Here is a 21293-nt window from a genome sequence, read left to right as displayed (position 1 = left end):
TGCAAGTTAGAGATTGGGCTCAGCAACTTAGAAATACCCTGTATCAAAAAGTAAAGAGAGCTGTGGGTATAGTTCAGTGGTAGAGCAATCCTAGCTCCAATCCCCAGGACAGGGAGTTTAAAAAAAAAAAGGAATATGTAGCAGTTCATTCTAGGGCCTGGTGCAAAAAAGGGGCTGACCTGATGAAAGGTCTGTTAAAATAATCATCCTTCAAAGTGAGAATGTGTTGTTTTCTTGGCTGTCCAGCAGTTGGTGCTACACAAGCAGGGGAAGCTTGCTTCCCTTTGAGTGAAGGTGTGGATGCCAATATAAATCCTGAGAATTTCAAAGGCAAAACTCAATATTGGGTCTTACACACACGAGGAAAATGAAACATAGGCATATTTAAAATCACTGGCCAAAATACTTAAATTTACACATAAAACTGGATCATATTTAGAATTCAGAAGGTTTAAGCTATCAAAATTCATTTTTAAAAGCAAGGACAAACCCATAGGCAAAAAAAAAATCCTTTCACAATATTCTTTATTCACTTATCCAAAGGAATTATAATTTCATGTTAACTAAAATCAATCAAGTTAATCATTTAGTTGGCTTTAGGAGCCTTCATTACTTTCTCTTTCATGTTATCTTTGTCCCATTAATTGGCTCTGGATCCATAGAAGGCCTCTGCAGAGTGTATTGTACCTGTGTCTACCTCTTGGTGGTATCTGGGCAGACAGCAAACCCCCTGAAATGCTATAAACTCCTCTCCTGGAGGAAGAGGTCACCTGTTTGTCTTCATGTTTAGTACCTGTTCTGTCAGTGTTAATAGGTTAGAATTATAAACTTTTAACGAGGATCCAGTACATTTTGAACGGTAGCAACTCGGATAATACTCGGAGAAGACTGTTCTTATCCTTAGTACTTCAGGTCATAGGATAACAGGTGAGGGAGACTGACCAAGGGTCAGGAAATTATTCATACTTCTTTGATGTATTATTTAATTGTCCATATGTGTATATTTCTTGCTGATTGCTTGAGATGAGCTCAATTGTACTGAATCACTATTATCAATTCCTCTTGTTTAATAATCTGCATTTTTATATGCTGAAAAGGTGAAGAGGGCTATAGGAGAGATTGACTAAATAACATTGATTCCCAACATAATGTAAGTTTAATATACATTTTGTGAAGGCTGAAGATTATTATAAAGTCAGGTAAGTGTTAATCATCTGCTGGGTGTTCAGAGCTGTGTTCAAAAAAATATAACACATATTTTGTCCCCTTGAGGCTTTTTGTGAGCAAATTATGGGAAGTGTACCATATTGCACTTATAATAATTAGAACCCAATGTGAGACAATACTTCTTAAATTGCTGAAATTTGCAATAGATAGATTGTAGCAACCCAGACAGGGAGGAAGAATCACCATGATTGGACATTTGTTAAATGTCAGGCATGTAGTGCTAGATAAATCTTATTTTTGTGTAACTATCAGAAACTCTCATGGAATAGCTAATTATCCCATAATACAGAAGAGAAAACTGAAGCTCATGAAGTTTACGCCACCTGCTCAGTGTGGATAGTAAGGAGCATGGCCAAGAGTCAAACCCTGATTTACATTGATCTCACAAGTTTATAAATTATTTTCCCACCTTTTCTAGACCATTCAGTGTGATCAGTGAGTGTTCATGGCAGGGCCAGTTTGGGTTAGGATAGGTCTGTAACAGTGGGCCTCCAGGGAGAGAGATGGTGAAACAAGGTGATAATTCAAATTGAATGAAGAGGCTCTTTGAAGAGTTGTGGCAGCAGTAAGGGAATTAGCACTGGAGATGAGGCACTTTGGGGAAAGTTACCACCTCCAGGATGGAAGAGACTCTGGGAGGGAATGGCCTGGCAAAAACACAGTGTATCTGTGGGAGAAGATTCCACCAGAAGCTGTGGCCAAGATACAGGATCCTTTGCTAAATTGTATCAGGTGGTCAGAATGGAGGGTAAGAGTAGAGGAGAAAAACCCAGACCTCTGTCTCCTCTGACCTACCCGATGCAAAGGCTCACAGGTGATCCAGCAGTTCACAGAGGTCACCCTCAGGAACTGAGCAGAGAAAGAGAAATGGAAAGTTCATCTGAGAGAGCCAGAGAAGGGCCTGTCTATGTTATGCCCGTAGCTTGAGGAGCTTGGCACTGCTCCTTTTGAACTTGTGCACATCAGACTCACCAGCCTGTGGTCTGACACAGGAAGCTAAGGGAGATGACAAACTGGCACACTGGAAACCCCAAGCATCCAGTAAAATGATCTGATCTTAACTTGATGCTCAATGGTGAACCAATTTTGTTTCACAGTGGTCAATATTAATGTTAAATGTGTCTGATAAGCCAAAGATGTAGACATGTCCTAGAAGAATGATGTAAGAAGGAAGACAAATATAAAAAAAAGACCTAACATGAATGTTTGTCCATTCAAAATGTCCATCAACCAGCCATAGTCCACCTGTGGAATCTGTAAGCTGTGCAAATGTGTGTGCAGGTTGCCTTGTGGGCTCATTTGGCTCTTTCTGTGTTCCAGTGACCTATGGCATGATGAGCTCCAATGTGTACTACTACACCCGGATAATGTCGCAGCTCTTCCTAGACACCCCATTGTCTAAAACAGAGAAAACGAACTTTAAAACTCTTTCTTCAATGGAGGACTTCTGGAAGGTATTTGCAAATAACTTTGAAAGTACATATTTTTGCCTTAACTTTGTTTATTTGGCCTCAGAATTTCACTGCATGTGTATCGTCAGGGCCTGCTGAGTGTTTACTACTTTGTGAGATGTTGTAAGTCATGGTGAGTTCTTCAAATCTACTGCTGCTACCTTCAAAGAAGGATAAAGTTAAGATTTATTGAGATCTTTGCAGACGCCTTATGCCACACTGGGTATTTCATACCTTCCTCATTTAATCCCCATGGTAATTTACAAGGTCAATACTGCTGTTATCCCCAGTTTGCAAATGAGATTCAGGTGTTTAAATGTGCAAGGTCACTTGGCTGGGGAATAAGAGACTTGTTCCTAGTATGACAGCCACTTTTCTGTGCCGGTTTATTATTCATTCAGCCATTCATGGTTCAGTAAACATTGAGAATCAGGAGAGCATTTTGGTTGCTCTGTGTTGCTTGGCTTTTGTGTTTTGTCTTTGTTGGTGATGACATGTATCCCCAGCTCTTGGGATGATGTTTAATACAAGGGAAGCATATTCTTTCAAAGGTTTGCCAATGTAAAATTCAACCCAGTCCCTTTCCTAGTGTCACAAATTCAACCATAGTAGCAGAGCATAAGCAAAAAGTTATATAGAACAAATTTTAAGCCAATCTGGGCAATATGGTGCTCAGTGTCTAAGAAAATCTGATGGAAATGGAAAGAAAATGATTGATTCTCCATGTTGAGATACTTTGTAAAATTCTGACTAACCTCTGGGTAAAAACTATGGATTTAAACATACAAAAAAAAAAAAAAACCTGAGTCATGGGAATCTATTAATAAATAACAGTACTTGGCATCAAAAGCACATTTGTATAATATTAACATTTGCCCCCTCAGTGGAACTGGTAGCTATCTCTGCTGATCATCTGATAAAGATTACACGCTGAGAAGTGGCTAGATCTTTCTTCCCTTGGGGTGTAGCTCCTTGTACAAACTAACAAGAGATTTCTCACACATATACAATTCTGTGATAATAAATTCCAAGCTCTAAAGAGGAGGAGATATGTTGAAAGGCTCCCGTAGAGCAGGAGTCCAGACATTAAAAAAAAAAAAAAAATCCACCAGATGATAGGCTGACAATTGACACTCTTACCTTTTAGCTCAGAGCCATGATTATGTAGAATGCTGTTTTCATAAGGAAGAGTAGAATTGATTGTGGCTGTGGACTCACACAATACTCTCACCTGACTGCCTTTAGTCCCAGAATAGAAATCAGAGTGGCCAATTATTAAGCACCCATCCTGTGCCAAGTGTACTGACAACAGAACCCCCTCTTACTGCTGTACCTTGTTCAGAGTAGCCAAAGCCCTGGTAATGCAAATATTCCAGGCAGAGGCAAGACTTGGAGGTTTTTAAAAAAACATGCCATTGGGCCGGGGATGTGGCTCAGTGGAAGGGTGCTTGGCTGGCATTTGTGAAGTTCTGGGTGTGATCTAGCACCAAATAATTATAAAAATAAATAAATAAATAATGATGAAAAAAGGCAAAAGAAGAAAAAAAAAAGTTGTCTTTGCTTTTAGTTTGCAGAAGGCCCCTTACTGGATGGGCTGTACTGGAAGGTGCAGCCCAGCAACCAAACAGAAGCTGACAACCGAAGTTTCATTTTCTACGAGAACCTGCTGTTAGGGGTTCCACGCATACGACAAGTCAAAGTCAGAAATGGATCCTGTTCCATCCCCCAGGACTTGAGAGAGGAAATTAAAGAGTGCTATGATGTTTACTCTGTCAGTAGCGAAGACAGGGCTCCATTTGGGCCACGAAATGGAACTGCGTAAGTATCTGGGACTGTGGCCACTGAGTGACATTGACTCATCCTCTGACCTCCCACTGAAATTCCATCATTTATTCTCTGATGGTTTTAGCAATTAGAAGATGCCTTCAGTGAGTCCTCAAAGCTTGTTTTAAAGCTTGGGCTAAACTGACATCTGGTGTCTGAAGTTTTCTCTACTTTTCAATTCCCTTCTAGTTTCTCTATGCATATTTCCAAAAGGCTAAATTGTTGATTGTGTGACCCACAAAAAACAAATTACCTGAGTCTTTAAACTTTTATTTAAGATGTTTTGATCCTTTTTTAAATCAGTGCATTATAGTTATACATAATATTGGGGTTTATTTTGATAAAATTATACAAGCATGGAATATAATTTACTCTAATTCAGTACTCAGTACTTCCCCCTTTACCTTCCTACTGCCTCCTCCCTTTTCCCTTTCTTTGACCCTACTGGCCTTTCTTCTGTTTATTTATAGTTGTTTTTTTTTTTTAATCACTGTGTAATGGACATATATAAAGGTGAATTCACTTGGCATATTCATGTATGTACATAGCATAGTTGGGTTAGTTCCATTCCACTGTTTCTTCCTTTTCCCAGCCCTCCTTCTTCCCGCTTAGTCCATTTTCTCTCCTTTACTGATTTCTTCTCTGTTTTCATGGGATTCTCCCTCAGCTCCTCACTTTCCACCTTATTTTGGTCTAGCTGTTGCATGAGAGAAAACATTTGACCTTGACTTTCTAGGTCTGTTGGCCATGTATATATTGTCCCCTAGGTTGTTCAGTAGGAACTTTTCTGATGTAGAAATTCCTTTTTTTTTTTTTTTTTTAGTATTTCTTATAAATAGCTTTTTGTTTAGAATGCAATTATTTAAAGTGTAGTTATTTTGGGGCACATGAAAGTTGTACATATTTATGGTGCAGTACAATAATTTGACACAGGTTTACAATAAGTAATGATCAAATCAGAGTGATTAATATTTCCATCTCCTCAATCATTCCTCTGTGTTGGGAAACTTTGGTTTCTTCTTGTTATTTGGAGATATAGCATGAGTCATTACAGACCCTAGTTACCCTGTGTGGTGTGGAATATCAGAAGTATTTCTTCCTATCTGACTGGGTTTTTGCGCCCTGGATCTGGCTTCTTTTGTCCCCACTCCGTGATATCTCCTAAACTCTAGTGACTACTATTCTGTGCTTGAATTTTATGAGATTGATTTTACAACTTTCACATATGGACATGAACATGTAATATTTACCTTTTTCCTGTCTTCTTTCACCTACATCACATCACGTCCTCTAGGTCCTTTCACTTTTACACAAATGGCAGGATTGCATGTATTGTTGGTTGTTCGTTCTTTCTCTCTCTCTCTCTCTCTCTCTCTCTCTCTCTCTCTCTCTCTTTCTCTCTTTCTTTCTTTCTTATTGCTGAACAATATTCCTCTATGTGTGTGTGATTTTCTAATCCATTCTTCAGTTGATAGACACTTCTTTTGATTCTGTATCTTAGCTAAAGTGAATGGTACTGCAATAAATATGGGGATGCAGAGGTCCCTTTGAAATACTGATTTAATTTCACTTGGATGAATACCCACTAGTGAGATTGCTGGCTTATATGCTACTTCTACTTTTAGTTTTTCAGGGAATCTCCATGAAAAGTGTAGTTTTTTTAAAGTGTGAGCTGGTGAGGCAGGATTTTCTTTCTTTCTTTCTTTTTGTCTGACTTAAAGCCCCTGGTTTAAAATGTATGTTTATAATCCTAAGTATACATTTGTACATGTGCACCTTTGCAGGAGTTTTAGTATACTTTAGTACCCATGCTTCAAACATTTCTGCATTCTAAACTTCCTAGGTTTAGAATTATTGTAGTTATGCCAGAGAAATGGGCAAAGCTCTCAGGCTGTCTCAGGGTGGGCCTCCTGAGGTGGCTGCCCCAGGGTAAGTCACTATGGCAGAGCCACCTTCTAAGCAATGCTGAACGACTACTGTTCGGTCATCTGCATCATTTTCTTGAGAACTGAGTCACCCAGAATCCACATTTGTTATGTTCAATGGGACAAATACCTTTTTCAATGACATCTTGTCATAATTTACCTACAATTCAGTGTACATTGTATTTAGTACCAAGGCTCAAAAGTCACAAATTTAGTAGAAATCAGGAGATTAGACCAAAGGTACTAAATAATCTGAAAAGATTTTTTTCCAGGTTATGAAAGTGATTATACTTTCTAATGCTCCTTTTTCTAGGTCCTGCAAAATAATATATTTAATCAGTGGTGCCTTTTCAAATATTTTACTTTATCTCACATCATTAATAAGAAATTTTTCCAGCTCCTACTCTGTGTGAGATTCTTTTTATAGATGTATTATTTTATCTCTCACAAAATATATGCATCTCTAATACAGGCATCATGTGTATTTTATATGGAAAACTGGAGACCACATATCAAGACACAGGATGGATTTGTCCCCTTTTATCTGTGATTTTCACTGGGGACTTGGAGTCATGTAGTCCTTGAGTATAGACAATCATTAGGGAAAGTAGCAATGGGAACTCGGGACTGATGGCAGAGTCTCTGCGGACAGACAGCCCTATGTGTATTCTCAACTCTACCATCAAAACTTTGGGACTAAATTGATCTCAGTAATCCTTAGGACCCTCAGTGCTATACTGGGGCTAAACACTGTATGACAATTCAATAAGAAAACACTAATGAAGTACCACATCAAGTGTATTACTCAGTATGATAAGGCTTATTTCTATTTTTTTTAAAAAATTTATTTGTTCTACTTAGTTGTACATGACAACAGAATGCATTTCCAAATCATTGTACACAACTGGAGTGCAATATTTTAATTCTGTGGTTGTGCACAGTGTAGAGACGCACCATTTGTGCAATCATACATGTACCTAGGGTAATGATGTCCATCTCATTCCACCATATTTCCTATCCTTATCTTACCAGGAACCTTGTAATTGCCATTGATATTTCACTGATTTTACCTGTTTGTTTTTGTTTTTAAATTAGTTGGATCTACACAAGTGAAAAAGACTTGAATGGGAGTAGCCACTGGGGAATAATCGCATCTTACAGTGGAGCTGGCTATTACCTGGATTTGTCAAGAACCAGAGAGGAAACAGCTGCCCAGATTACTAGCCTCAGGAAAAATGTCTGGTTGGACCGAGGAACCAGGGCAACTTTTATTGACTTTTCAGTGTACAATGCCAACATTAACCTGTTCTGCGTGGTCAGGTGTGTACTGAGGGCACACATGAAAGCTCCCAATTCGGGGAGTGCCTGTACATCCTATTCTGGAGATAGGCCAACCAACTCTTGCCTATAGCCGTATAAATGAGGATCCAGGCCAATAACAAGGCAGGGGTGAAAACTGAAGTCTTAGTGGGACATGGAGATTTCAGGAAGGGATTTATGATCCTAGAATATTATGATTTGGAAAGAACCTTAAATCTAGTCCAAGTTCATCCCAGTTCAGACCCTTTTCAGAAAAAGCATCTGATTTTCTAACACCTATCCTCAGCCATTATGAGGATGAGCAGAGCTATGTGCTCCATTACATGTTCCAAGGCTGTCAAACATAGACTCTCTTCCCTGACCTTCCCACTCTCAGATGATGCCCAAGCATTAGTACATAGACAGTGTCAGGGGCTATACTTTATGGATTCCTGCTCATGCTTAAGTCTCACCAAAGGCACCTGAGGTGAACTTTCCCTTAATGATTCCAAGAGAATTAGAAGAGGATAAAAACAGGCAAGCAGCCAACATTTAAGTCAATGTCTATCTATAAAAATTCTAGCTCTCTCTCTCACTTAGTCTGAGTATGTCCTTCCCAGACTTTAAGGGTGATGACCATCAAGGCCAGTTACTCCTTTTTCCTATGTGGCTTTCTAATTTTCTGGAAGTGGTTGCCAAGTACAGGGCCAGAATGGGTCAGAGAGAGATGACTTGACACAGAGCCACTTCCTTCCCCTTACAATTGACTCTGAGGCTGTCACCAGGCTCTGCTCTCCGTATTGCTCTCTCGAAATTGTGGTCCTCACTGCTACTCTCTAGTCCTACCTGTACCAGAGGAGATAGCAATGCCTAGTAGCTTCCCAAGGGCTTTTAAATGTCTGAAATCATGGAGTTAAAGATTCTGTTTCTAATTTGATAGGAAAATGGTACCATTAAGTGAATCATTTAACTTACTTAATGTGAGAACTGTTAAATGGGAATTTTAGTTCAATCATAGGAAAGCACTGATGATCAGTGCCATCAATATGAATGGAAACATGTTACTGCTTCAGACAATAGGCCCTGATTGAGAGCCTGTGAACCCCAAAGCACTGGGGAGGGGAAAGAAAGTATCCTGGAGGAAAGTATCTGGTGCTAATTAGGCATTACCTAGTAAATGAATGAATGAATGTGATGCTCAGGCCTATCTTCATAGATTGCAAAATATATATCCTACTTCTCAACCCGATCATATGTTTTAGTGCATATTTTTTATTTGGGTTTTTTTTCATGCTACCTAGTAAAATGACTTGCACCTAATAGTAGCATTAGAAAGATTTCTTTGTTGATTAACTATCCATTTTAAAAAATTGTACAGTATTTTAAACAGTACAAATGCCAGAAAAAAATAAAGGGAAGCCTGAAGAGAAAGGAATCCTTTGGATGAAGGTCTGGGGAATTCTGGTTCCTTTTATAGTACAAGATTCTACAAGTGTGTTGGTATTGGCCATAATAAAAATGATTTGCCACTAGCTTGGGTGAGCTATGGTAGCAGATTTATTACGTTGTAATTCAGAGAAAAGGAAGAAACACCCTTCTGGCTATAACCCTGTGCTGTAGTTGTTTTAATTGTTCTTATTGCAATGCAGGTTATTGGTTGAATTCCCAGCAACAGGCGGTGTGGTTCCCTCTTGGCAATTTCAACCTGTAAAGCTGATTCGCTACGTCACCACTTTTGATTTCTTCCTGGCAGCCTGTGAGACTATCTTTTGTTTCTTTATCCTTTATTATGTCGTGGAAGAGATATTGGAAATTCGCATTCACAAACTACAATATTTCAGGAGTTTCTGGAATTGTCTGGATGTTGTGATCATTGTGGTAGGTTGAAAAGCAATACCAATTTCCCTACCTTATCCCAAAAGCATATTAATTACAGTCTTTGATCTCCTCCGAACTGTGGATCTTGATATTTCCAGAAGAAAATCTAAAATTTCCTCTCTCTATTACATCCACTTCTGCATTACAAATTATTTTTCATGTGAGACCTTACTAACTATGGTGTAGAGGGGCATTTACAGTGAGCTCTCAAATAACCACACTAATCATGAGAATAACTCAGCAATTACTATTTGACTGTGGCCAGCCATATGAGATATAGGAGATAAAATTATTTATTTGGGGTTCAACTTCTATTAAGATTTATTTACATTTTTCTGCCTATGTGTCAAGTTATGGCAAGAAGGAACATCCTGAAAATATTTTGAGCGACAGAGTAAACCTTCTTAGGTTAAGAATTTCCTGCGAATAGTCCACAGAGAACAAAATTTAAGTTATGCCCATCAAAGTTCTCTGTATAAGGTACAAGAAATCATGAAGCACAGTTACATAGTCAAGACTAAAACAACTTTTAGATGTTGTGCCTGCCCTTGACTGTATTTTAACTTCTAACAGTTGTTCAATTTGTTTTCCCTTCATTGGAGTCAATTAATTAATCACTTCCTTCCAGAGGCCTCAGTGTAAAAATGAATTGTCAAACTTGTGTCTTCCTTCAGCAATAATAGTCAACCTTTGCCTAAGTTTTGTTACACATTTAGCCATGTAACAATGCACCTAATTATTACGTGCTTAAAATTTTGAATAGAATAGTGATGTCATATTTTTCTGTTTATATATTGATCTATGCCCACTGCCTAGCATAGAAATGAACCTCAGAAATCTCAGGAAATGATTCATTATCCTGTTGGCAATCTCTTGTCTTAGCCTTCCTGGTGACAGTTATTCTTTCCTTTGCTCCTCTCCCCAAAATTTATTTGGCTTTTGTGAAGCATTTACATCAAGTCAGTATTAAATCATTTCTCATTAGTATTAGTTAAGAAAACATGTCACTCAGTGAAAGGACACTTTAGGCATAAGTAAAACTGCCCAGGCATGTGTTTCATGGTAATGAACAATATTAGTACCAATCATAATAATAACAACAGTCTGCTGGTTAGAAGCTACTGTGTTATGTGCATTTCCAAATGCTTTCCATTTACAAAAGCTTAGTTAACTTTTCCACTAATCCTCTTACTCACTCTGCACCTGCTTCTGGAGCCATGTACATTTGTGCTATAGAAAAAGGTCATACTTAGAAAAAAATTCATACAGAATAGCTACAGTCTGGAACCTAGTGCAGTCAAAACCGCCTCCTTCTTTCATGATGGCTGTGTAACATCACACAGCCCACACAAATCAAGGTGACAGGAGTTGTCCTCCACATTTCCAATGTATTAATAATGAGTAGAGTTATAAAAGACTTTCAGTACTTAAGGAAGTAGGAGAAGCAACAATTCTGGAAATAACTTTTCAAAATATTCTCTACTAAGGGAGGGCAGATTACAGACCCTATACAGTAAGAATTATTTTGGAACACAGTTATTGTTTGTAACCCTTAAGGATGGAAACTCTCTTTTTGGACTTATATAAATTTATTTGTTATTGAGAATAATGGCAAAAAGGTAAGTGTGATGTTATACTAACATAACAGATTTCTTTTAACCAGATGACTTCAGTATTGACAAAAGACTAGTTGGTAGGATTCATTGTTTTTAAACTTGTATTTCTATCAGTGAAAACTTTGAATACTATAGTATATTATGTGTGTGTGTGTGCGTGCGCGCGCACTCGAGTGCGCTCATACTAGGAGAATTTAGAAGAGTAATATAAAAATTAATACAAAGAGAATTTGAGCACTTTCTTCTTACATACCTACAAGTTTTTATGCCACACTCCAGTGAGTTGCCTTGTACCTACTATGGACACCCGTGGGAAAATAGATGGGGATATGTGGGTCAAAGATTATTTCTGTATCTTAGCAGTCACAGCATTTTGCAAGTATCTTTTCAAAACTTTTTCCTGCTTTCCTTTGTTTTGGTTTAACTCTGAGTAGTTCCATGACACAGTTGAGACTGTACTTCATATAGAACAGGGAAGGACAATTGCAATTCACCTTCTTACTGAAAATTTTTTCACCAACTAGAAGTAAGGACATGCTTCCTACTCATCCCCAAATGTACCCTGAGCCAAGGATTTCTGTCATCTAGCCTAAATTTGTTTGAGTTCACCTTAAAACCTGAAAAAAAAATTATATTTTAAGGATCACATCTCGCTGTTACTTTGAAATTGTTTTCACTCTTTTCTCATTCTATTTCTGCAGCAAATACTCTGAAGTCTACAGGTTTATGTCAGTCAGTCAATTGTCCTAGGCTACAGTATTTTGAAGCTAGCAGAAATATTGAAAAAAGACAATTTACAGGACTAAGTTAAAATAATGTTGATTGCTGTGTCTCAGAGCAAAGATGTTTAGTTATTCAACGGATATTTTCCAAGCATCTACTATGTATAGCACTTTTCCAGGCACTGGAGATACAGAGTCAAATAAAATAACCAAATCCTCTGCCTTTATAAAGCTGACATTCTAATATGGAGAGAAAGGTCTTTTGTAGATGTGGATGAGAATCCCAGAGATAATCAGGAGTAACCTAACAACCCACATGCTCACAAACCTCTTTCTCACCTCTCTTCTTTTATTCACTATTTTGGAGAAAGTGTTCCAAGGAAAATTAATGTAACATGATATTGATGTTGTATAAACAACCACTACTTCCATGTGTTTATGAACATTTCTCCTGTGTGGAGTAAAAACATCTGGACTAGGTAGCAAATTGTACCATGTGAGAATTGTGTAGAGGGTTATTGTTGGATTTGTTCAACCAACCCCAGCATCTTTATCCCTCTCAGATGAGTCAATGTACAAGAACATTTTCAGAGAGCTCTAAGAAAATGTTCCTACCATCAGCACAAAAGTTCAAGATTGTATCTGGAAATCCTTCACTGATAAGAAAAGAAAGTGAGGTTGGCTTTTTAGCTGTGATTGTCAGCCAGGTGGGTCTTTTCTATGAAAATCACCTGGTCTGGATTATTCTCTCACGAAGGTCTAATGAAGTGGTCTTTGGCCATCATTCAAAAGTAGAGGGAAGGAACAAAGAAGGTCAAAGAACCTGTCACAGCCCACGTGGTGCAGACTCAGATCCCACAGAAAGGCACAGATACTACAGTGAGCTGTTCACATAATGCACATTAGTCCAGTGGTGGTGGGTGGCAGAAGGGGCCATTGTTCCCTCCGATCTTGTATAGCTCAGACCCAAGAAACATGTGAAAAGTTGTATGTTATAAATGCAGAGATAGCCATGATTAAGAAGGAACCCTTTGTTCATATACTTCACTGCAAGTTTCCTGAGCCTCTCTGACCTTCATTCCCACCATATTCTAAGACCAAGCACATTCTGTCCTCTTTTGTGCACTCCTTTTCAGTGTGTCTGGTTTCAGCTTCACCTCATGTTGTGTGATGCCAACTCTTTAGGAGCTTTTTGTATTATTTAGCTTTGTGTGTTTATGTTGTCTTGACTTAAGAGTGTGAGTTTTTGTGGAGTGGAGCTTACCCCAAGTTCACTTCCATATGTTCTTCCTGGCCCAGACACTGTGTGTACGTGCACATCTGAAGAGAAAGAATGGATGGCTGGAAACTCCAGAATGAAGAGGCACACAAGAAAAATTTAAAAACTAAACTTAAAACCAGAAAAATCAGGAAAAGAAAGGAGGGGGTAGAAAATGATTTATATGTGGGTGGCAAAATGATCAGAAGGCCTTCCTTCTCGAGTTTGGGTTTGTTATAGTGACATCTCGGGTGCATCTGTGGGTATTCATTGTATGCACAGGCCCATGGACACATGCACTTATTGGATTTCTGTTCCTAAGTAAGGAAATGCAAGCAATATATATTGTGAATGTCTTTTATGGCAGTGCCAAGCATTGCCATTTGAGTGTGTGACTTTAATGAATGCCATTGGGTGTGCATATTGGCCAGATGTGGCATCTATACATGGTGAAGAAAAATAAACTACTCATTATAAGGTAAGCTTCTTTGAAAGCAGTATAATGAAATATAAGCGTTTTGTTTTCCAGCTCTCGGTGATGGCTATAGGAATTAGCTTATATCGAACATCAAATGTGGAGGGCCTACTCCACTTTCTGGAAGACCAGAATACTTTCCCCAACTTTGAGCATCTGGCATATTGGCAAATACAATTCAATAATATAGCTGCTGTCACAGTATTTTTTGTGTGGATTAAGGTAATTGATTCAGAACATGTTCTGGGTTTTTAGTACTATTTTTTTCTTCCTTTAATTAACATGAGTCACACAAAATTTTAAAGGACTTGAACTTGCCTTTTTTGGGCAAATTCTGTGGCCAGCCAAAGCTGCTCCATAATTTATATCAAGAAAAACTAGTGGGACTCATGGGATGGTTCCTCTCATTATGGATGATGCTACTTCTGCTGCCAGAATTCTTTCAAGATCAGATCCTGTAGATGTCATTTAACACAAACAAAAGAGGCCTTTTCAGTGTTAGTTGGGCTTGGGGGACCAGGTTACCCTAACACTGGGGCAGATCTGAGTTTTAACTTATGTAATGTGACCAGGAGATGAAAAGGAACTGAGAGAGGGGATCATTTGCAGGAAATGGAGAGATGCTGCACCTGGAAATGCTTGTTAGAACAATCTGCTTTACCCAGAATGTCAGCTGCGACAGACCTTTCCTCTAAGGAGGACCTAACTTACTCATTTCCCTCTTTTCACAAAACATAATTGGTATTTTCAGGTGTGTGAAAGGTTAGGACATTTTTATATATAATGAGCCTCATTTTTGGCGATGCAGGAAATTTCATTAATTTTGAAGCAACCACCAATTGGATTCCTGTGCCATTTACAAACAGCTCAAGTTCTGATTGTGCTGTACAGACAATAACTGCTGGCTACAGGTGGCTATTTACATTTCACTTTCTTTCTTTTTTTTTTTAAAGAGAGAGAATTTTTTTTTTATTATTTTTCGGTGGACACAACATCTTTGTTTGTATGTGGTGCTGAGGATCGAACCCCGGGCCACACGCATGCCAGGCGAGCGCACTACCACACTACCGCTTGAGCCACATCCCCAGCCCATTTCACTTTCAATTAATTAAGGTTATATGTAATAAAAATTTCAGTTCCTCATTCCCACTAACCACATTTTAAATGTGTAATGTCTCTGTGTTAATAGTGTATACTGTTTTAGGAAATGGAACTAGTAGAACCTTTCTACCATCACAGAAGGTTCACTTGAACAACTGTTGAGGAAGGTGCTTACCAAGAGCTGTGTATTTTCCTGAATTGTTGCTTTTCCCTGGAAGCACTGAGGTTTATCAGAGGGCATAGACCTCACCTTGTGTTTCTCAGGCTGCTTACTCAGCTATATGAGAAAACCATTGCCACATAATTGATGCCCAAATAAAAGATAGTTACTGATACACAAATAGTATTTCCTGAAATGTTTTGTGGTGTTTATTTGTTAGAGATTTTTTTTTTTTACATTTTAATCCTTTTTTGAGGAAAAATATCACTAGTCATTGAAACTGTGAGGAAGCCCTTTTCCATGATATGTTAATCATCCTGGAAAATGTGACCACATGAGGCTGCAGCTGTGTTCTGTTCCCTGCTTCCAACTCCAAGAACAGAGCCTGTCATGGGTTAGGGACTTAGCAGACCCTTTTTGAATAAAAGAATAGAAGAGCTGGTTTTGGAAAACAATAAAACCAAGTCCTTTCTGTCCTCTCTCTTTTGGTCTTACTGTGGTTAAAACACATAACACAAAACTTGCCATTGTCACATTTTAAAATGTGGAGTGCTGTGGCACGAAGGACATGCACAGTGTGGGGCCACCATCACCACTGTGCACTACCAGAGCCTTATCATCCTAAGGTGCACATCAGCACTAACTTCCCATCTCCCCCTCACCTCAGCCCCTGGTAACATACTTTCTGCTTTCTATTTATTTTACCAATCTAAGTGCTTCATATATGTGCAATGGTACAGTTTCCACCTTTCATGACATAGTTTCCCTGGGAATGATGTTTTCAAGGTCTGCATGGTAATATGTACCCAAATCCCATTCCGTTTTGTGGCAGAATAATATTCTATTGTATGTATGTGTCATATTGTGTTTATCCATTCATCTGTCACTGTCTTTCCTCTTTTACAGCTCTTCAAATTCATCAATTTTAACAGGACGATGAGCCAACTGTCTACAACCATGTCTCGTTGTGCCAAAGACCTCTTTGGCTTTGCCATTATGTTCTTCATTATATTCTTAGCATATGCTCAGTTGGCGTACCTCGTCTTTGGTGCTCAGGTTGATGACTTCAGTTCTTTCCAAGAATGTATGTAAGTATATATGAAATTAAGAAGAAAAATATAATCAGAGATGTTACTGCCTTCTCAAGGATTAAGAAATCTTCACAGTTGCTATTTGAGCACTATGGAAGAGTTAAAAATGTTTATTCAAAATAAAAATGAGTCACCTTTTCCAGAAACATTTACCTACCAATGCAAAGTTGTTAATACCTTCTGAAATGCTGATGCTTAAGATAGCTGCCCTCAGGTACTGAGATAAAGTGGAATAGCCACAGAAAACCACTATTCCAAGACCAAGGTCTTCCTGGCTCCCAAAGTACATGAGAGTCTTTTAAAAGGCCATTTTTGTATATTTTCATTCTTGATAAATAGGTTGCCATACATTTTGAACTTCCAGTTATTTTATAAGTAAAAGAATAGATATTTCTAATATTCTAGGGGGGAATTAGAGTACAGAACTTTTCAGTCTTTTTCCAGAGTTCCCAGATACAGGAAAAACAAAACCAACAAAAGAGTCCATATCGGATTCCCCTGCCATTTACAAAGGGATTAGTAGTTAGGAAAGGAGAGGAATAACATGACATTGAAGTTGATAGGGCTTTGTGCATGGGGAGTCCTAATTCACCTGGCTGTTTGATCAAAGTCAGTGAAGGAAATGATTTTACTAAAACCCAGCACTCAAAATGTCCAGTCACTTTCCCTTCATTTTGAATTAATGTGAGATTGTTGAATCTTTGAACACATGTAATCTAGCCATCCTTTAAAAAATCTTTTCTTTTTTTCTCTTAAGAGATATTGTCTTCAGGTCCAGAGTGACCATTGTGGAGATATAGAAAGGCCATATTTTAGCCAGATTATGTTTTAGATTGTTAAAGCCAGTTGCTATACAAGTTACCTAGTAATAATTACATTTAATATTAACCAGATGGAAATAATATGTAGCATGGAAGCATATTATTATTACAGAACACTCCCATTGCTGACATAAGCAGCAAGATTTTTCTAAAGGACTTGAATTTTTAATTATTTGGGAGCTATCAACACTTCCACAACAATCCTAAAATGTGAAATCATCTTTAATAAATGTTGCATCAGTTGCGGGACATTCTTTGTTTCTGTATTGTGGTGTTTTGTTTTGTTTTTATAGCGTCACTCAATTCCGTATCATTTTGGGTGATATCAACTTTGCAGAGATTGAGGAAGCTAATCGAGTTTTGGGACCACTGTATTTCACTACCTTTGTGTTCTTTATGTTCTTCATTCTTTTGGTATGTACACTTTTGTTTATAGTGAGGGGATTTAGATTTAATGTTCAAGAATCACCATCTTCTCTTTTTTTTCCCCGCTCTATTCTTCATTATTTTAAATAGAGACCAGGAAGTAGAACAAAATGTTGATTTTGGAAATTTTATTTTACATTTCATTCATTCAAAGTTTTAAGTCTTAACAAAATATTTCTTTTCATTGCCTTTCATTTATTCATATGTGTTTCTACTCAAAGAAAAAAAAGTTCAAACTTAAGTGCAAATTTATTATATTACTTAAGACAATACTTTGCCTCAAAAGTAGAATATGCTCACTCACACTTTTTTTTAACACAAATGTCAACACTTCATAGTCACTTGCTAGCATTACTTTTCATTTTACTCTTCTTTAAAAAAGTAAAATAAAAGGGACAAAGAAAGCTAGATCCAGGATATCAGGAGTAGTATTTGAGTGAATTATTACATTCCACGTTTTTGTGTGTGTGTTTTGTCTTAACATTTATACATTCACTTAGTCTACTGAAAAGTATTAAAGTAACTCAGTTTAACTTAGGCACTGGGTATTTTTCATATAACACTCAGATTTAATGATTGCCTTAAGAGTCATCTTAAGAAAAGAAGTCATTTCCATTTTCAGTAAATTTTATAAAGATCCTTTGTAAAAGGTTGAATGATGACATTTGCAGTAATTGAGGGTAGCATTCTGAAGGTGGGCTCAGGTATTTCTGGTTAGTAGATGGCATTCACTGATAGAGTCATGATGCTCTTGAACAGGCCCTGAAGGTGCAGCAGTTTCAAGCAAGTCCATTTGTATCTTGCTGTGTGCAGGCATCCTGGCTAGGTTGTGAACTGAATCCTCCTAAGTGTCTCCTTCCTGTTATAAATAAATTAGCTGAAGCTTAAGCCTTTGTCACCCTCTCACATTGGTGGTGCTTTGGATTCTGGGGCACCTGAATGTCTCCTCCAATAACAGACCAGGAATTGAGAGTCCTGCAGTAGATCCTTCGGTTGACCTCAGGCCACCTAGTGTTCTCAGTGATCAGTCTGCCAAATGAGGGACAAAACTATGATGATATGAACTGCTCAGATGAGGACTCGTTTCAATATTGTACTTCAAAAGGCAGCACCTTGAGATCATTCAGTCATTTTATTGGATCAATCTGCAGAGCAGGAAAACAAGCTTTTAGTTTTTGTATTTGTATTAAAATATAACCTTTTCAGTGCTGCATTTTCCCTGCATCTCATAGACATACATAGTTGGATAAATGGATAGGTAATAGACAAGAGGCTACTTTCAATACAAACTTGTCTGTTAAGCAAATAACAAGCTGACTGTAGTATTGGCTCTCTTTGAAAGCTTACTGCCTGGTATTAATTCATTGCCTCTGTTTAAAAATAATCCATGTTGGTGTGAAGAGGCTTATTTGAGTCAGGACCAGAATCACTCTCCCCCATCTCCCTACACACAGGGAATGATCTCCTAGTACAGAGGCCCATCTGACAGCTAGGTGACCCTGGTGAGACTGGAAAAAAGTGAATCTCCTCTCCCACCCCTTCAGGAGCCTTACTCTGCCACTATACTTTTCAAAATGTCTTCAGAGGACCCACCCCTTGAACCCATTTCAAATAAGACATTTGCAAGCATCATGTAGCCACTGGAAAGCCAGAATACAATGGTAGACATCTGGGTTGGAAAGAAGAAAGGTGGAAGACATTCTGACTGAAATTACCCTCCAAATGGAGCCTTTAGCAAGGAATTTATTTGTATTCTATATTCTGTTCTCACAGCTTCAGAACACTAGTATTCTTTCTGATGGAGAATCAGTAGCCTTCTAAAATGAGAGCCCTGTTTTGTTCATGTATCAATGAATCAATAAATATTGACTCCATCACTTTATCCCTATAATATTACATATAGCGTATAGTATGTATAAATGTGTATTGCACAGTAGGAGGCATATGGGTGATACCGAGGATGTCATGGTAAGGCAAGCAGAGCCTGAGTCTGCCCTGATGAAGAGTTCATGGACTTTTATGTGGGGAAACAGAAAAAATTACACATACCACTCTATCCTTGCAAACCGAAGTTAGGTACAAAGAGTAAAAACATGTAAAAGACCTATGGTTTGCAGTGCTTGGAGATAGTTAATTGCAATCAGATGCTGTGACTAGAAAGCATTACCACTGGGGAAGGAAAACTCAGGAGAGTGAACAAAGTAGCAGCCACTGAATGATGATAATAAGTGCAAATAATTTAGCCCTTGCCTTGCAGTAGGACACATCCTGAGCATTTTGCATTGTGTTGCATTGTCCCATACTACTAATCTGTGAAGGGAAAAACTGTAACTTTCCATTACATGAATGCAAAACATATCCTAAAAATGAAACTTAAAAAAGTTGAACCATATAGTCTTAGCAGTTGCAAAACTGAAAACCAATTTTACTTAACTACAAAGTCTATATCTTTCTGCAAAGTTTTCTTCTTTTTTTTTCTTAACTCTTTGTCTACTGAGTCTATTCCTATTTGCAGAGATTTTTTTCCATATTTTTATTGGTGCATTATTGTTGTGCATAATGTTGGAATTTGTTGTTACATATTTATACATGCACATAATATAATAATATAATTTGGCCTATTATTTGCCATGATCTTTTTAACTCTTTAAAATATATTGTATAAATATCAAATATGATCATATAAAAAATTTGGTAAAAGCATAGAATTCTACTTGTTTGTATTGACTTTTGATAGTTGAAGAGCTTTTTACAGATCCATACCCATAATAGTTTATGTGACTTTTTTACATGTATGGAACAAAACAAGCAATTTAAAATAATCCATTCTTCTTAGGTAAAGATATTAATATTTTTCTGCCATTTTTCTGTCTCTTTTTGTAAAACATATCAAAATACATGGTTTTATAAGTAATAATATATAGTGTATTTTCCTTTGGCATGACTTAATGGGGAAATTTTTTTTTTGAAGAAGATGGTAGCAAAACTACTTATGACTTCATAAAGCCTTCTAATTGAGGGAAAAAGTGTGAACCAAAAAGCATGTGTCAAATTGAATTAATGTTTACAAAATATGTTTAGGCTTCGTCTCTTAACCTCTACGTTTCTTTGATTTACAAACAGAACATGTTTCTGGCCATCATCAATGATACCTACTCTGAAGTGAAATCTGATTTTGCCCAGCAGAAAGCTGAAATGGAGCTTTCAGACCTCATCAGAAAGGTAAGATAATCCCAAATTCTCTGAATTTTAAAATTTCCTACTTAAAATAATAATTGTCTCAAATTTCCTAATCAATAATAATACATTGAAATTATTTTAAATAAGGAATATATTACTATATCTTAGGACTAATTTAAATATTCTCTATCTTGGAGGCTTGAAAGCCGTGCTGCTGGCTTGAAAATCAGGGAGTCTTTTTATTTCCTGAATTCAACTCGAAATAACCTTGTTAACTCTTAGGGTCTGAGCTCCTTTGTATGTTTGGACATTCCCTCTAATCCACTGTCACTTCCAGATCCTGAGCTCAGAATAAACTGGAAGGCAAGAGTATATAAACCCATTTCCAGCTTTTCTATATCAATTACCATATTAAGAAAGAAAAGGTTTTAGATGCCAGTATTTAGTGCCATTTCCTTTACCCTTGACCTTCTAAGCACAATTGTAAAATGGTCAAAGGCAAAGGTCCTTGGATTTAGGTCACAGCCTGGTGCCTGAGGACTTCCATTTCCTTAGCTTCTCAGGCAGGGCTAGATGTTGAAGAAAGGGCAGGACAGGGAAGTGGGGCAGCTTCGTTCTTCTCCATGTGACTTCTTTATTTGGTAAAAAATAAAATTTTCACAATAACAAAGACTTCTGTAGTATAAAAGTGTGTTGTCCAACATCATGTTGGTAAATAAAAGGGCTCCTTGACCCTGTTTTCTGTTGAGTCAAGTCCTGGGACCATATTATCTGTGGATCATGGTGTAAGGGTAAATTTCAGCTTCTTACAAGTTTCTTGCATGAGACCTAAATTCCCT

General features: G+C 37.7%; 1 protein-coding gene across 2 annotated transcripts in view; it reads left to right on the top strand.

Annotated features, from left to right (window-relative positions):
* Pkd2 (polycystin 2, transient receptor potential cation channel) overlaps nucleotides 1-21293 on the top strand; it is a 52223-nt gene that overhangs the window by 17928 nt on the left and 13002 nt on the right. The window contains exons 3-10 of one of the 2 annotated variants that reach the window (XM_046457633.2): nucleotides 2548-2681; nucleotides 4246-4496; nucleotides 7523-7747; nucleotides 9376-9604; nucleotides 13730-13897; nucleotides 15843-16024; nucleotides 17142-17262; nucleotides 20398-20496. In XM_046457633.2, coding sequence (XP_046313589.1) covers nucleotides 2548-2681; nucleotides 4246-4496; nucleotides 7523-7747; nucleotides 9376-9604; nucleotides 13730-13897; nucleotides 15843-16024; nucleotides 17142-17262; nucleotides 20398-20496 — 1409 coding nt within the window. The remainder of the gene's footprint in view (nucleotides 1-2547; nucleotides 2682-4245; nucleotides 4497-7522; nucleotides 7748-9375; nucleotides 9605-13729; nucleotides 13898-15842; nucleotides 16025-17141; nucleotides 17263-20397; nucleotides 20497-21293) is intronic. The other variant, XM_046457635.2, reaches the window with a different exon arrangement.

Source organism: Marmota monax, unplaced genomic scaffold (genome assembly GCF_021218885.2).
Source record: "Marmota monax isolate L192 unplaced genomic scaffold, Marmota_monax_Labrador192_F-V1.1 WCK01_AAM20220418_F8-fsc00128, whole genome shotgun sequence".
Taxonomy (NCBI): domain Eukaryota; kingdom Metazoa; phylum Chordata; class Mammalia; order Rodentia; family Sciuridae; genus Marmota; species Marmota monax.
This window is presented reverse-complemented; position numbering and strand designations above follow the sequence as displayed.